Source organism: Sturnus vulgaris, chromosome 9 (genome assembly GCF_052056855.1).
Source record: "Sturnus vulgaris isolate bStuVul1 chromosome 9, bStuVul1.hap1, whole genome shotgun sequence".
Classification (NCBI taxonomy): domain Eukaryota; kingdom Metazoa; phylum Chordata; class Aves; order Passeriformes; family Sturnidae; genus Sturnus; species Sturnus vulgaris.
Genome location: NC_142251.1, coordinates 26,837,073 through 26,853,080, shown reverse-complemented (window position 1 = coordinate 26,853,080; position 16,008 = coordinate 26,837,073). Strand labels below are relative to the sequence as shown.

The 16,008-nt window shown below is 43.9% G+C and overlaps 1 protein-coding gene across 2 annotated transcripts in view; it reads right to left on the bottom strand.

Annotated features, from left to right (window-relative positions):
• Positions 1-15,943, bottom strand: part of ATF6 (activating transcription factor 6) — a 70,769-nt gene extending 54,826 nt beyond the window's left edge. Inside the window, exons 1-9 of one of the 2 annotated variants that reach the window (XM_088170211.1) lie at positions 15,842-15,943; positions 15,681-15,745; positions 13,963-14,050; positions 13,553-13,647; positions 12,942-13,071; positions 12,494-12,700; positions 9,824-10,044; positions 4,409-4,594; positions 3,939-4,030 (exon numbers count right to left, since the gene is read on the bottom strand). In XM_088170211.1, coding sequence (XP_088026337.1) covers positions 3,939-4,030; positions 4,409-4,594; positions 9,824-10,044; positions 12,494-12,700; positions 12,942-13,071; positions 13,553-13,647; positions 13,963-14,050; positions 15,681-15,745; positions 15,842-15,911 — 1,154 coding nt within the window. In that variant the 5' untranslated portion in view covers positions 15,912-15,943. The remainder of the gene's footprint in view (positions 1-3,938; positions 4,031-4,408; positions 4,595-9,823; positions 10,045-12,493; positions 12,701-12,941; positions 13,072-13,552; positions 13,648-13,962; positions 14,051-15,680; positions 15,746-15,841) is intronic. The other variant, XM_088170212.1, reaches the window with a different exon arrangement.
• Positions 15,944-16,008: the final 65 nt, after the last annotated feature.

The window sequence follows — 16,008 nt, the reverse complement described above, 5'->3', positions numbered from 1 at the left end:
AAAAATGTTCCCAAAATAAATACATAGATTGTTTAGACTAGAACATGTGCTTGGTTGCCATTTGTTTCAGCCTTGTTTGTGCTTGTTTAACACATTTTCAGATGTGTTTACTCTAAGGCACAGTCCAACATAAACGTGGAAATCAAAGGAAAAAAAGGCATGTAGGAACTGCAGTAATTTGAAAATGACCAGGTTTGATGTGGTAAGTGCTAAAAAACCAGCACTGCTAATTAGATGTTTGTCAAGGCCAGCAGCCAGCCATGTCTCAGGCATGCTGTGCCAGCTGGGAGTGGCATCAAGGCTGGCTCCACAGAAGGCACACATGGAGGCAGGAGAGCCTGGCTCCCAGCACACCTGGCTCCAGGTGCCCTGTTCCAGCCTCCAGCACACCTGGCTCCAGGTGCCCTGTTCCAGCCTCCAGCACACCTGGCTCCAGGTGCCCTGTTCCAGCCCCCAGCCCTGCTCAGTGCCAAGGCCAGTGTGCTCACTGCCTCTTGTGCAAACCCTGCTGGTTGCCAATTCCTGCCTTGCCCCTCACAGAATGCAAGGCTGGGGCAGGGGGGTGACCTCTGCAGTGAACTGAACCAAAATGTACCCTTTTCCCTCCACACACCTCACCAATCACTCTGAAATAATAATAAAAGGAAGTTTTGTACATGTTGAATCCAAATCCAAATAACTCACAGAGATTACAGAATAGTTCACTGACACACAGATGGGAAATTCCTGGGCGCCTTTCTTCTGGTGTAACACAAACAGATAAAACAGAAACACTGACAGAATTCCTGCTAAATTACTTCTGCTTTTAATAACTGAAAGTTTCAGTTTTCAATACAAAGTAGCAACAAGCCCAAAGAGTTCAGTAACACAGAACTACCTAATGCAGAGTGACCACTGACTCCACACAAGCTCCTTTCACCTCCTCAAACCACACTGGCATTCAATTTATATTGAATTAGACTTGCATTCTTTTCTTAGAGATACCATGGTGCTGTGTCAAAGACTGAAGGATGTTCTGAAAGGTTTGTGGGTAATTAAGCAGACTGGGCAGAACTTTTCCTCCAGTATTTTCAAACAGATTTCTTGTGTCAACAGGCCAACTTCCCTACCAGACTGTCACCCCCACCCCCAAATTCCCAAGTTACAGATTACCCCCACACATCTGTCAGCCTGAAAAAATGTGTCAGCAGAATAGCTTTATCTGCTAAACTTGTTTGCCAAGGGCTGCCACATCCTGGACTGTTTTCCATAATCTTAAAGCAGCTGAACAGCAGTCTCAGAGTCCTCCAAGAAACATCCCAAACATCTCAGCACACACACACAGTCAACAAGACTTAAAACCAATTTTAAAAACTGTGTGTTAGTCTTTATTAGTGCATCACACACCCATTAGTGCAGAGGAAAACACAGAACTAACTCCAGAGCCACCCATCCAGATGGGATAGTTCTGTGGGATGCTGAGTGCCCAAACACTGCAGGCATGGAGGCTTTGCAGGACTGACTGAACCTCAGCCCTAATCCCCAACCCTGAACAATCCAACAATCCCCTGCTTTCTCTGATTTGACACGAAGAGGCAACTTATACATCTGCCCTTTATGTTTTACCTCTAGTCTTCAAAAAATCTACCACTTCCCACAGGAACCTCAGAAGCATCTTAAAATAAGGCCACCTAAGGGAATTTCAAAGTCTGCTACAGATTTTAAGGGGTGAATTTCCCACAATTTCGCTTTTTTTGGATGCCACTCTCTCTTTGCAATGGTTCATTGGTTTTAAGTAACAAAATATTTACTGCTAATATGTTTGGATCAAAACATCCTGAGCCCAAATGCTGGCACACCTCCCTTCATATGTGCAAGTGAAATGATTTTTACATAGAAGAAATGGCAACACAAGGTTTCAGAGCATATTTACCCCCAGCTGATCACTGCATGGAAATTAGGGATTCCACAGTTAGCTAATTTGGGGGAAAAGAATGTTTTTGCTGAACTATAAGCTAGCATGGATATTATCACAAAAAATTACTTATTTCTATAAGAAATTGCAGGGACTGAAAAAAAGCTTCTGTGGTTAAGGACTAAGCAGAATAGCAATGCTGTCATGTTTGTGGAGCTGCCATTCAGTGACACCTTTATAAAAGGAAGAAAATGTGTATGGGAGAAGTGCAATCTAAAGAAATGGTCTGTATATCCCACATTCTGGGTCTTCTAAAGAGCATTGCACAATCAAACATTCACATCACCTTGATACAGGCTAGAATTTTAACTACAGTGTGAGCATTTCTTCTGCTAGGGAGGGAAAAAAAAAAAAAAAAGCCAGAAAGAGAAATTGCAAAATTTGCAATTACATTTCTGTTCATTGCCTAAATCCAGTGCTGAGGCAAACCACCTGGTTCAGGCACAGCACTTACACTGGCATGCTCAGCTACTGTCCTGGCCAGGAACAGGCAGACATCCAAGGATTTCTTCTTGCTTTATCTACTTTATTAAACATCAAAGATGTCAGGAAGTTAACCCTGTCACATTGCTGCAGTCACTGAGTGCTGCAGACACGTGAGCACAACGTGACCTTGCAGCCCCTGTGACAGCAGTGCCTTTGCCATCCAGCTCAACACCTTGCTCGTTCCTGGGGCAGGGAAGATGCCCCAGAACTCCAGAGCATTGTGCTAAAACACCTCCCACCCATCTCTGTGCTGCCAAGCCTTTCAGCACTAACAGGAGTTTCGTGCCTTCCATCACCTCACTGCAGTGCACACACAAGTGCATTGCCCCCAGCTTCACACACATGCCTGGGTCTAGCAATTCTCAATCAAGTGACTGGGAGTGCTTGAAATGCACATGGGATGAACAAATCAATCCCTTCATATCTGGAAGATGGTTTTTCTGCCTGATCGTCAAAAACCACAATACAAATCCTAAATACACTAAGAAATTGTCTACCTTCAAAGCACAGTTATCAGCTGTATTTCACTTCCTGAAATAAACAATATTTGCAGTAAGTGCAAACACTTCAGGAGTAATTTCAGATTTAGTGGATACAAAAAATACAAACATAGTTTTCTAAAAATTTATCACAGTCAGAAACAAAGTCTTCCTCCATATTTATCCCATTCCCATAGTTTGACTGGGATTTGGGGGACAAATGGAGACACTGCTGACTGGGATCCTACTGAACTATTATGCCTTTTTGAAAAAGTGAATAGCTCCATCTAAAAGGTCTTTATGCTCCAAAGCCAGGTTATATAGACAGGTATGTGCAAGAAGTATTTCTTTTTATTCTCCTTTCTTTCACAGATTTCTCTATAAGGTATGTGGGAAGTGATTTCCCTGCTGCTCTCTGGCTCCTATGCCCTACTGATCACAGTTCACACACGAAAGGTTTCTAATTACCACTTCAGCTAATCAAGGAGAGGGAACACCTCTTCACCAGACATGGGGGACAAGGGCTCACTCCATGAGGGAGACTGCAGCTGGACACATCTAGGGGTCAGGACTGCAAGGCATGGAATATACAGCAGGATTTCCTGAGGATTTTGAGTACTAAAGCAGCTTCAAGTCATAGCTGCTGAAATTAGCCCAGGTATGAGCAAGCAGATAAGCTCTCCAAGTCTGACATTTTTTCCTAAAAGTATTCTAAACACAGTACTTAATCTCTGCAGGTATAAATGGAGCAGACCAACTGCTGTATGCTGCACTGAATAAAAAAATGCCAAATCAGGAGAAATGAGATGGACAAGATCTAACTCTTATGGCCAGAAGGATTCCAAAAGAGGAACCATCATACACATACATCTTCCCCTAAAGCAGGAGGAGAATAAGGGACAGATTTCAGATTTCAAGCTCAAGGCTTTAAAACACAACACTGGCTGTTATTAACGATTCAAACAAAAACCTCAGGATAGTAAATTTGTTAGGCAAAGAGGAATTTTGAAGCTGCTTACCTCAGTGGACCATAATTCAACATGATAAAGGCCAGTATCACCATCACACACAGTGTCCTTCTCTTTGGAGATGATACTTTGAGCTTCTGGTTCTATACAGAGAAAACAGAAGATACTGAGCAAAGGAGGGGCACACATGTGCAGGGGTATGTCAGAAGCCAAGAACACCAAATTACACTTGATTTTTAGCTCTACACTTGCCTAATTATGTGTGAATACATTCCTGAACTACTTAAAAACAAAACCTTGGTTTATACATTACGTTCAGCTTCTATCCAGTGAAATATTCAGAAGCACCATGAAGAATTAAAAGTCTACCAGATAATGTGTCAGCTGTCCTCTCCTAGGTGAAAGTCATGGGCTAGAAACCCACAAAGTTCTTCCAGTCAACATTTCCCCAGCTCTGTTCTAGTGCCTTCCACCGGAACAACCATTTTCATATAAAATCAGATTTCACCACAATCCCTTACCTCTAATACCACTTCATCCAGCTGCCTCTTCAGCGTGCTGTTTTCTTTCTTGAGTTTCTCATTCTCCAGCAGGGCTGCCTCCAGCCTGGCCTCCAGTCCCAACATGTATTCCTTCTTTTTCTTGCGTGACTGGAAGGCAGACTCACGGTTTTTGATCATGCGCTGCTGCCGCCTCAAGACATTGACCTGAGCACACAATACACAAGTTCAAACTGCCTCCATTCCACACAGAATTTCTGCCTCTCTGCTTTGTCAAAGGTCTGCACAGACAGCTTCCCACTCTCTGCTTCAAATGAGCTGGAATGGTCAGCACAGAGGCACCTCGGGACCATGGTACACTCAAGGAAAAAGCAGGTCCTGCACTGGCTCAGTTTTCCTCTGTATTCCCAACATCCTACATGCAGGGGTCACCAAACATATACTCCAGTTTGATTTGACCCATCAAAGCACAAAGACAGAAAATACCTATCTTCAGAGATAGAGAGCAAAAACATCTTTCACCTTGGCTTCTCCCTGCACCATTTCACAGGCTACAATCAGTCACCTGCTTTCCTAACAGGAAATTTCTAGGGTTTCCCAGTCTGTTCTGTATGGAAGTCATTTCCACACTGATTACACCTGCTTCTGTACCTTTCCCACCTATGCTACACAGTTTTGGAGATTTTGACTAGTGTTGTCCATCTCAGATTGCACATTCTATGAGCATCAAGCACTTACACAGCAGTTTAAATGCAGTCTCTGGGGGCATCTACACTAACATCTTAATTCAGGTCAGGACTGTGGCTTGGGTTCACATTTCCTGACTGTCCCACTAAATGTGCTTTGCTTCACATCACAGAACAGCCTATGAGAGCACACAAACTGGATTCCCTCGGGATGAAGCTCCACCAGCAAACATGCTCCAGGAGAGCACATACTTCACTCTAACCACTAGCAGGCATTCAGTCTGCAAGACCAGGCTGGGACAGCTCAAAGCAACCCCTCCCCATCCTCCAACAGTCCTGATGACTGACTTTTTTCCCAAGCAGGAACACTCCATCATCTTTTACCACTTACTCATTTTGTGGTTTGTACTGAGTAGGACGACCCAGACCAAAAGCATCTTGCTGCTGACAAGGATAACAATGATGAACACTGTAGAACTATACAAAACTACTTGAAATCCTAAGTTTAAACACTAGTCTATTGATTTTCTTTCCCTCATAGATTAGCAACTCTGTTTTCATTAGGAACAGAAGACCTCCATCACAGTTTTAAGCTGCAACTGGATTACACTGACAGATAACTGAATGATCCATCTTACACAGACCTGGCTACCCTTCAGTACCTACCACCACAGGCACTGGTGTAACCTCTATCTCTCAGAGCAGAAACATTGAAGAAAAAAGATAAGAACTATTCCAGAAGTGTTATTCTAGGGAAATAGTATAATCACAGAATTGTAACATTAACTAATTCAGATTTTGAGTCTGGCTACGGAAAAAACCTGAACCACAGCTTTTTAATTCTCTCCTTGTATCTACCTGCATACTGACAAATATGCTGTTCTAGGGCAATGGTGTCTTCAACAAAAAAATGGCCACAAGCTGTTTGAAGACAACATTCTCCTTCAGGATGCTGCAGTTTGGTAACAAAGATGAAGAAAACATGTTACAGTGCATTAACATTCTGGGCTGCCTCCATGTTGGTCTAATTGCTCTTTATAAAGATCATTTATTATATGTCTAGTCTGCTGACACCAACAAAAGTCTGTGAAAGTGAAGCTGTTTGTACTTACTCCAGTTTCTCTCTTTAGAAGAGAGTGGAGAAGGAAAATATTTTAACATATTTCATTAACACTAAGCTTTGTCTTGAATTTTCTTAAGTACTACAACATTTAACATAAAAAAGCTTCTGCAGACATATAAAAACTTGACCAAAAAAAAAGATTCAGGCTAGCCAAGAACTGCAGTGTATAGAACACACCAGTCTGGGGCCAGGATCACTTCAGAGATGAAAAAACAAGGAATGAGTTCATGCAGCAGCTTTGGCTCAAGTTGTGTGCTATTCCAAACAAGGAGTTATGTTCCCCTTTTTAAAAAGAGGTTTTGCATTATGAACTCGGAGAAGACCAAATTGTTTACATCCATTCTTGTTTGCAGACCTGCTCAGGATTATTCATTACTGGACAGCTTTTAATTACATGTCTGGAACCTCTGGCAAATCTACATGGCTCCCTGAAGAAAATAAGGTTAGAGCACCAGTGCAGTGCCTCTACACTACATCCTGAGGGACATCTGTCAGTGTTTCAGACACTGCAACCTACATTTTGTGTGTTATTTATCCAGATTGTTCTGCTTTACTCACAGCTCTCCCCAGCCTGACTCCAGGTACTCTGTGCAGTGTCTGCATTTCAGTCTATGCCACACCAACTACGTTTTGACTCAGATCTAAAGCTTGCTTAAATGAAATCCAGTATTTGTGTCCTTAAGTTATTTTGCTTTCATTTACAGTCCTTAAACAGCTTAAGGTGCTCCTTGTTCAGCCCTGTGGGTCTTGCCTGGCTTTTCCTGGGGAATGTGCCACAGCTGCACACCCAATCCCACCTAAATGTGCTGCAGGAAAAGGAAAGAGCTGCGTGAGTGAAATGCTGCAGGAATGCTGAACCTGGAAGCAGTGTGGCAATCAGCATTACACAGCTGGCCCAGCACCAAGGCAAACATGCCCCCTGCTCGAGCACTCTGATACTCAGGAGGGAGAGGAACTCATTTATAATGTCAGGCTGCTTCAGCAACATTGCCTTGCACAAGTGCTAAACCAACATTAAAGGTAACAAATGCCTCTGCTAACTTCTTTTGCAGCCTCCAACTTTTAAAGTTGTATTGTATTGATGTTCCACTCAGGACAGCAACTTCTGGTTCTAAGGAAATACAGATCTTAGAGAGAGAATATTGCCCTTAAAAACCATCAGTGATGCAACTTCTGCTTTCTAGCTTTGAAAACTACACCACCACTACCAGTAACACACACAAAAATGCTGCAAATATGGAGAACTGGCAGGTTCATTGCAAACCCTTGCTTCAAACAGCACTAACCAGATGCAGATTATCCTTTATCTTCAGAGGTTTTACAAAGAGTCATGTACTTTACAAATAAACACTGCTACCTCCATTTAATTCCAAAGAAAACTCAAATTATGAGCAAAATTTCACCTCCCTTCCAACACTAGCTGTACTTCTAGAAGCAGGAATGTCTCTCATACTCCAGAGAGTTTTTTGTACACGTGCTGGGAAAGTTAACAAAGAGCTCACAGTACAAACCACTCAACGTAGCATTAGCTGGATTCTTACCTCAGCTTATGAAAGCTGCTGTCTTTGAAGACACACCTTTGATTGCAGGAATACAAAACACATGCAAGGTTTATTGTTCTTATGGAAGTTCTGGGTTTTCTTGTCTCTAACTCAACAGAACACAACTTTCTTAATGAGCTTATGTTGCACAAGTATTACACAATGTACAGCACAGAGGCGAGGATTCTTCAACAGAAATCCACACTTTTCCTCAAGTTATTCTGCATAATTAATCTTTTCTGGATTTTCAGTATCCTGCCACTTGTCCATGGCTGGCAGGCTGCACATATGTGCCACCAGCACAGACAGGACCTCAGGCCTACAGCCTGCCTCAGCCCATCCCAGTGTAATCCACGGGCAGTCTGAGTGCTAAGCTAACACTTTATCCCTCCTAAGCCCAAAACAAAGTCCTGCAGTGTTGCTTTTTGTCCTGCAACATCTGCTCAGATTAGCAAACAATAACCCGTGCTACCGAGCTCAAATGACAGCTCCATCTGTGCAGCCCGAGCGCCACCAACGACATCCAAGGCAGCCAGGAGATGTTTTAACCCTGCTGGCCCCAGCTCAATCCCAAAACAATGAGTTTTGCTAAAGCACTTTTTCACAATATGTGCCAAAGAGCAGTTGCAACTGTTCTTTCATGTTGTAACAAACATAGGAAACACGTGCAGCATTTCACAAGTCTGAAAGGCTTTGGGTGGAAATCCCCACACAACCACACTCAGAAACAAACCTGTTTGTTACCCCAGCTACACACTGACTCCTGATGTCATGGGTATGCATATGGAGTATGGGGACAATCGGTTTTGTCAATTAAACCTTCCGTTCAGACAATGGCTTACAGGGAGTCACATATTCAGTGACTGCAGGTCATTGATTTTGCAGCCAGGGAACTATCACTAATGCAGCACACTTAACTGCTCTGCCTACTGACAGACCTTTGCTTGCTTCTTGCACACTGAATATCAAGTTTCCACTGCACTCTGGCTGCTGAATTATTTGGAGCACAATATTTTCATTATAAAAGGCAGCCCACACACAAATACGATTTTAGTGAGGAAAAGTTACCATCAAGCCTGAGCAGCAATCCCAGACATTGGGAAACCATACAACAATGTCACTCCAAAGAAGCTGAAGGAATAAACTTCCCACTACTTTTGGGAAACAGTACCTGCACTGCTAATATGCAGGTATCTATACAGCAAAATTCCATGTGTTTTCACCCTCACAGTGAGATTTGATAGGACCCTCAGCTCACAACTGTGCTTGGAATACCACACTGGGGAATCACAGAGTTTTCAAGTCACCAACAATAAGCTTTGGTCCTTTCCAGAAGCATGTCTTCTTTGGACAACAAAATGCAATCAGAGCAGCTCCAAATTAGCAGGAGCTTAATCAAGTTAACTCCCAGCTTGCTAGCTGGTTAAGATGGCAAAGCTGAAGGGAAAAAAAAACCCCACAATCTTAAAAGCTACTGTTTATGCCTACTGCTTAATGTGAGCTGCTATGGAAAAACTTACTTATTTGCATTGTAATTGTTAAGAGCTTAACCCTCTTCTACTCACACAATACAAGATCAAAAGGGAGTCTGAAGAGATTAGATCATATGGAACTCAGTAACTCAAGTTTCTAAAAATCTTGAGCAAAATCTTGAGAGATAAACGGGTATGGAAAGAGAATAAGCATTGAAATTTCGATTTCAATGATGCAATTCATCTGCTTCCAAAAATATTTTTATTATATGGATTAGAAAAGTGATTTAGCACTAATCAAAAATCAGATATATTTATGTAAGAGAGGGCCAGGCACTGAGAGCTTGCACTTGAGCAGACAAGTGACAGAAAATATCTACCAGCACTGTGCTCTGCCACTACACTTGCACACCTGCTCTGCAGCTGCAGGCAGGCCAGCAGGTATTTAACAGCTCCTCCCTGTTCTGAGCCAAGCTGCTAATTCCCTGTTTACAGCTGCAACTCCTACTAAGAGCTTTCCTGAGGCTCTGAAGGGACCCTTAGGCCCCACATGCAGCAGAAGTGACTGAGGGAGAGACAAGGCGTGGTTAGCAGGTGTCAGAGTCAGAACTTACATCCAGCCCCGTGGCTGGGGCGCTGCTCTGCAGCAGGGGCTTTGTCACCGTCACTTTGGCGCTGCTGGAGCCGCCCCCAGCAGCTGCAGACAGAGCCTTCACCGCCTGGCTCTGCAGAGCTGGGGCTCCTCCAGCCACTGCAATCACTGGCTGGGAGGCAGGAAGCACCCCAGAAGCCTGGAGCTGTACCACTGCTGGCTGGGGCAGCACCACCGAGGGACCTGGAACAAAGAACAGCAGCACTCAGCACGGATATAATGAATTTGTACATCACCACTCTGCAGGGGCACACTGCTGCCTTCTCCTGCCCTGCACAACTGATCCCAAATCCATCCACATTCCACAGAACAGGGATGGAAAGAAATTGTTCCAAAGTTTACAGGACTCTTAATCCATCCTGCAAACCAAAACTACAGATTTTAAAGGAATCCAATAAACCAAGATCTTCCCCAAAACTTAATAAAATTCAACACTTGTTATATACATTACTCAGTATTGCTAATACCTGAAGCACTCTGAATAACCTTTTCAAAGAATTTAGCCAACTTACCTCAATATTCCTTTTGTCTCTAACTACTTTATTGCTGCACTCAATGGAAAACTTACTACACAGAAGTGACTCTTGCCACACAGACCAATTCAAACTAGCAGAGAGATGGAAGATGAACAAAAAAGAAAAATGCAAGTTACACTTTCAAAATTTACACTGAAGCTTCAATTCACACTAAGACCATTTTTTTAGGAAGATATCTTATGCAAGAAAGTTTATACACAAGCTGAACAGAGCTTAAAGAAAAGCTGGCAGAAAAAATGAGGTAATTTTAACAGAGTTTGAAATGGAATTAAAAACAGTCACTTCCAAGAAATTTCAGTCCAACAACTACATTTAACTCAAGCAGGTGCTTGAGTAATATTTTGTTTTCTGAAAACACATTAATGTCTCTCTAATCCTTTGTAACAGGATGACCTCGCCAGCTTTCAGAAAGAACACATTCCAGCTGAGCATTCCAACACAAATGCACCACAATGGATTACAGCATTTATCCAGCCTTCTGGAAGGTGAAAAGTGAACTAATTTACCTAGTGCCAAGATCTTATATATGGGGGGAAAACTAGACTGTTTCTGGAAAAAAAAAAAAAAAACCAACAAAAAACTCAAAGACATTGTAACTTAGTGTGACCCAGTTTAAGAATCTTAAATGATGAATTTGAGATTGTTTCAATTTTTTTGTAATGTATAAAAGAGATGATGCTCTAAGACCATGCTTTCTCCTTTAAGCTTTTATAAAATGGGCTGAGAAAATCAAATTTATCATGCTTCTTTGAAGATAATGGCATATTTCAAACTGGTAGTTCCAACTTGTCATATGCAGGGGATTCAGACTAATGAAAAAAGATCCTTATGGTTTTTGTTATGGAAGCTGCACAAGAGAATTTTTAAACATACCATCAGTTAAAGGAAAGCATGGACATACTTTCTCAAAAGTATTTCCTCCATACTGTCTCACAGAAACTACTGTCCTGAATTTTCTTCAGGGAAAAGGAGAAGCTGATCTTCAGAGTACTAGACTTATATGCCCAGCATTCTTTACTCCAGATGACACTTTATCAGCTGGAACATCAAAAGGAGTAAGAATTAGGTCATGCTGACTGTGCTGAGCTGTGTTTCAAGCAGTCTAGCAATCTTAGGCATGTTATAACAAATGTCAGCGTCTCCAGATTTGGCTGAACCCCTAATGGAAGAGAAATCAGTAATAGAGACAAATTTTTCCCAACTGCAATAATTTCTAGATATGTGCCCTTAAGAATTTGTCTCCTTTTCCTTCTGTGCCTCAGTGCCTGTGCAATCAACTGCAAGGGACTGTGGCCATCAGCTGGTGAAAGGAGCAACTGCAGCTGGCAATTCCTGCAAGGCAAGCAGTGTCCTTACAGCCCAGGCTGGAGAGTTAAACAGTGCTTTGGATCCAGAAATGACAGCTCAAGCTACTTCAAAAACGGGTAACAGGGTAACTGTACCAATGAAGAATTATCAGGGGGCAGGAAGTAATTTTCCTGCTGTTAACATCAGCAGTTTTTCTAACCTCTGACACAGCTCTCAATTTTCAGCAGATTTCATTCTATTTAGTGCTGTTTAGTGAGCTAAAAAGCCATTAACTCATGCTCCCACCATCCTGTGGAAGAGATCCATGTGGGTAAAAAAAAAAGCTTATATCACTTCTCCCAAGCTTTCCAGCTTCCTTCAAGCTTTCCTACCTGATTCTACTGGATCTTCCTTTGGTTATGACAGAACAGCACTGTAATCACCTTGTGCACCACCTGACATTTCAAGCAGAGCAGAGCAAAGCATCCCTACAGATCCTTCCAAATCAGCAGTTTTATCCCCACAGCTGCCAGTGTTGGGCACAGCCTCTGTTTTCCATTCTAAATAGTGGAATTATATAATCCAGCCTTCCATTTTACACCATGCTCATGTGAGTGCTGTTTCCCACGGGACAGTGTGAGAGGAGTAAGGCCATCTTCTCAGCCTGAAGCTTTTACAGCAAGGCATGTAGGATCCTTTTTGCTCCTATTCCTCCTCTTTCATACACCAAACCTAACTTCATTCTATCAGTCATCCTAAACAGACAATGCTACCACCAAGACCTGGCCCAGTCAGGACCATTCACCTACCTTTAGGAGGAGCTGGCTGGATGTTAACAACTGGCTGATTCTTTGGCAGTGGCACAAGCGTGGGCAGAGTCTGAATAATGATGGTTTTAGCTGGGATGCCAATGTTAGCCTGAGCTTCAGGCACAGCAGGCAAAAGGGGTTTGGGTTGTAGCAAAGGCCTGGACACTGTCTGACCACACTTCTTCAGGCTCCTCGCAGAATTATTTGCTAGGAAAGGAAAAATAGTCAGAATTGGACCAAGAGGCATAAAATACATAATTCAAGCAATAATGAAGTGGCTTTTAATGTGGGGTCTTTTCTCCATCTATAATATTTGCTAGCAATAAACACATCTGATCACATATCCAAGTCATAAATGATAGGACATGTAGTGTCTGTTAGTTAATAATCTGGATGCAAGACAGCACACATATCATCTATAGGATGAAAGTAACTCTGTCTCTCATACCAGATCGAGAAGAGATGCTCCCAGCAGGCTTCTTCCCTCCATCTCCTTCAGGGGATGCAGGACTTCTGCAGCTCTTGCTGTAGAGAGAGATGGGAGACATCTGGGAGCTACAGCTGAAGTCCACATCATCCTGCAGACAGAAAGCACAGGAGATTAACACTTCAGAAACTCAGAGCAGTATCTCTAGCAGCTTAGGGTACATCTGCTTTTCATCAGATCTGTGCTGCTGCTGCAGCCAACAGGAGAAAGGTTTTACTTTGCAATTTGATTCCGGCCAATGCCAGATACCACTAAAAAAACCCAACAAGTACTTTTCCCCATCAGCAGAGCAATGGGAGGCAGAGGCCAACACCTGCTAGGCCCAGGAGCCTTTAGAAGGCATTTTGTTTGGCAACAAGGCTAATGAACATGGCTGAGGAAAGAGAGCTGAACATGCTCTTATTCAAATGGGTCACAGAGAAGAGATAAAAAAACACCACTGAGGGGTTTTTGCACGGGTTAAGGAAAATAAGCTGTTTCCTCTCATGCCATGAATTTGATCAGAGTAGATCACAGGGGTGTTTGTCAGTCAGAGCTGCTGCTGTCTGTGCTCCATGGGGGGTTTTGCATACTGGCACATTCTGCATTGGAGAGTCCACAGATGGTGGTGAAGGGACCGAGCAGCTGGAAGTGGCTGGTGACAAAGGTTCTGTCTTCACGTTGGCATCTGCAAGAGGCAGGTAAAGACATTTCACTGCACAAGCTTTTAGCAATGGAAAAAGTAAAGAACACGCTGTCCTACACCAGATATTTAATTCCCAAAGCAAGGCACAGCAGAAAACGCAGGGAGATTAAAAGTATTAAACAGCTTGGCTTGTAGGGCAGCCCTTGCCAGATGTACCCATCCTATAAAAACACAGCCTAATGCTCATCACAGAGCAAAAGGCTGTAGGGCATCAAACAGCTCCACATGAGTTTTAAGAGCTCACCCTTGTGGGGCAGGAGGGGAAGAGCAACACCTACAAATATAGAAGTTAATTACCTGCATAGGCATGGCCTGTAATATTCCAAAGATCCGAGTCCCAAGACATCAAATCCAAATCAAAGTGAAAGTTATAGAGATCATTCTCCTGAAATGACAGTTCAGCAAACGAGATAAGACAAAAAGAAAGATGCATTGACACCATCAGTCATTATGTTCACATTCTTACAGCTCCAGAAAACAAAACAAACAATGGAACTACCAATCACTTCAGGTGCCTTAAGGTATGCAGAGATGAAAATCTTTAAAGGAGAAATTCTCAACTGAAACACACAAAACAAGGCTTCTTTTAAGCTTACACCTTTAGGAAGGGGAAGGTCAGTTTAAGACCATCACTAATTATCATACTGTTATTTGTAAAGCAAAAGTTCTAAGTTCAGCCATTGAACCACCTCACATAAAACAGAAGTCTTAGGAACCCGATGACATCCTCTCCTTCATCTGCCTTGAAAAAATTCATTTAATGCTCTTCTACCATCACATCTCAAAGCATTTTACAGACAAAAGCAACATCAGGGACAGTTTACCAGCAGGAAAACAGACACAAGACTGATTTGCCCAAGACCTGATTAACAGCATGTGTTAGGTCTCCCTATACCTGAATACACTGATGTGTCAACATCTAAAGCCAAGGATACCAGCTTCCTTTTCCAACAAAAATCAAAACAGCCTAAAATCACTCCATACATATTATTTATTATATGACCTTTAAAACAGCAGTCGGGGTTTTTCTCCATTTATTCTGCTTGTGCATCTCTAAGTCTCAGTTTCCTATACAAATGTGGCCCTTAATAAGCATTGCATGAAAAATACAAACATGACCTACCCAGCTTATACAAATACACAACGAAGATTTTCCTAAAAACTATACTGCAACTATACTTTCCCTTATACTCTCAACTTGCCTTGTGAAGAGAGGCTCAAAAAGCCTGCAAACTGCACAGAGAATGGTATTTACAAGTTAGAATGAAAAGAAAGCTCATCAGAGCACGTTAAAAGGAAGAATGACCAAAAAACCACAATGTGAGCTGTGCATTAAGAGCCTTTGCCCAGGCAAGTAATGCCGACCTGCTGATGGGGAATAATACCTTTCCCTTGCACAATCAGTCTGTTCCCACATTTTCTCCAGTGTCTGGTTCTACACCTATAGGAGAGCTGTTAGAATCTGGGTTGATAATCCATGGGATGATAACCCCACGTGCTGGAGGTGGATTAGGACACAGTGAGCAGAGACACGGCAGGGGAAGAATACCGACTGGAGAATCCACGAGGGAAATGCCCCAGGAGAGAAACGGCAGTTCGGACAGGTGGGCAGTGAAAAAGACAGGGATTGACGCATAAGGCTGCAAGCAAAGGTTTTTGGAGAAAATCCTACATTAAAGAAGAATACAATAAGAAGTAGAAGGAATCTAATAGGCGAAGGCATACAGAAGAGGCGACGTGGATGCAGGTGTGACACACCCACCCTTCTCTTAGGCAGCCCGGAGACAGCGCTCCGCCAGCACTGCCCTGGGGTTCACGTTCCCCGGGGCAGTGACCACACTGCTCCTCCTCCAGGGCACCTGGCACCCTCACCGTGCCCTCCCCGTTTTGCCCTCTCCGCAGCCGTGCCCCGCAGTGTTTCAGCGGGGCGAAGGCCGGCCCCGCTGTCCCGCCGGGCTGCTCGTGGCTCTCCCCGCAGGCAGAGCCAGCCCGGCTCCGCCATCCCCGCTACTCACGTCGGGCTCGTCCTTGGGGGCCGCGGCGCCCAGCAGCTCGCTCAGCTCCTCGCCCAGCACCGCCTCTGCGGAGAGACAAGGGGGCTCAGAGCCGGTCCGGCCCCGCCGGGGAGCTCCGCGCCGGCCCAGCCCCGCTCCCAGCCCCCCGAAGCCGCGCTCACCCCAGTCCAGGCCGCCGCCCGGGGCGGGCAACAGCCCCGCCGGCTCCCACTCGGGCTCGACCGCCGCCATGGCTTCCCGTTCCTCCCGATACACACACGTCTGCTTCCGGTACGGCTGGGCCCGCCCCGTACGGCGGCCGCCGGCGGACATGCGGCGCAGCAGCGCG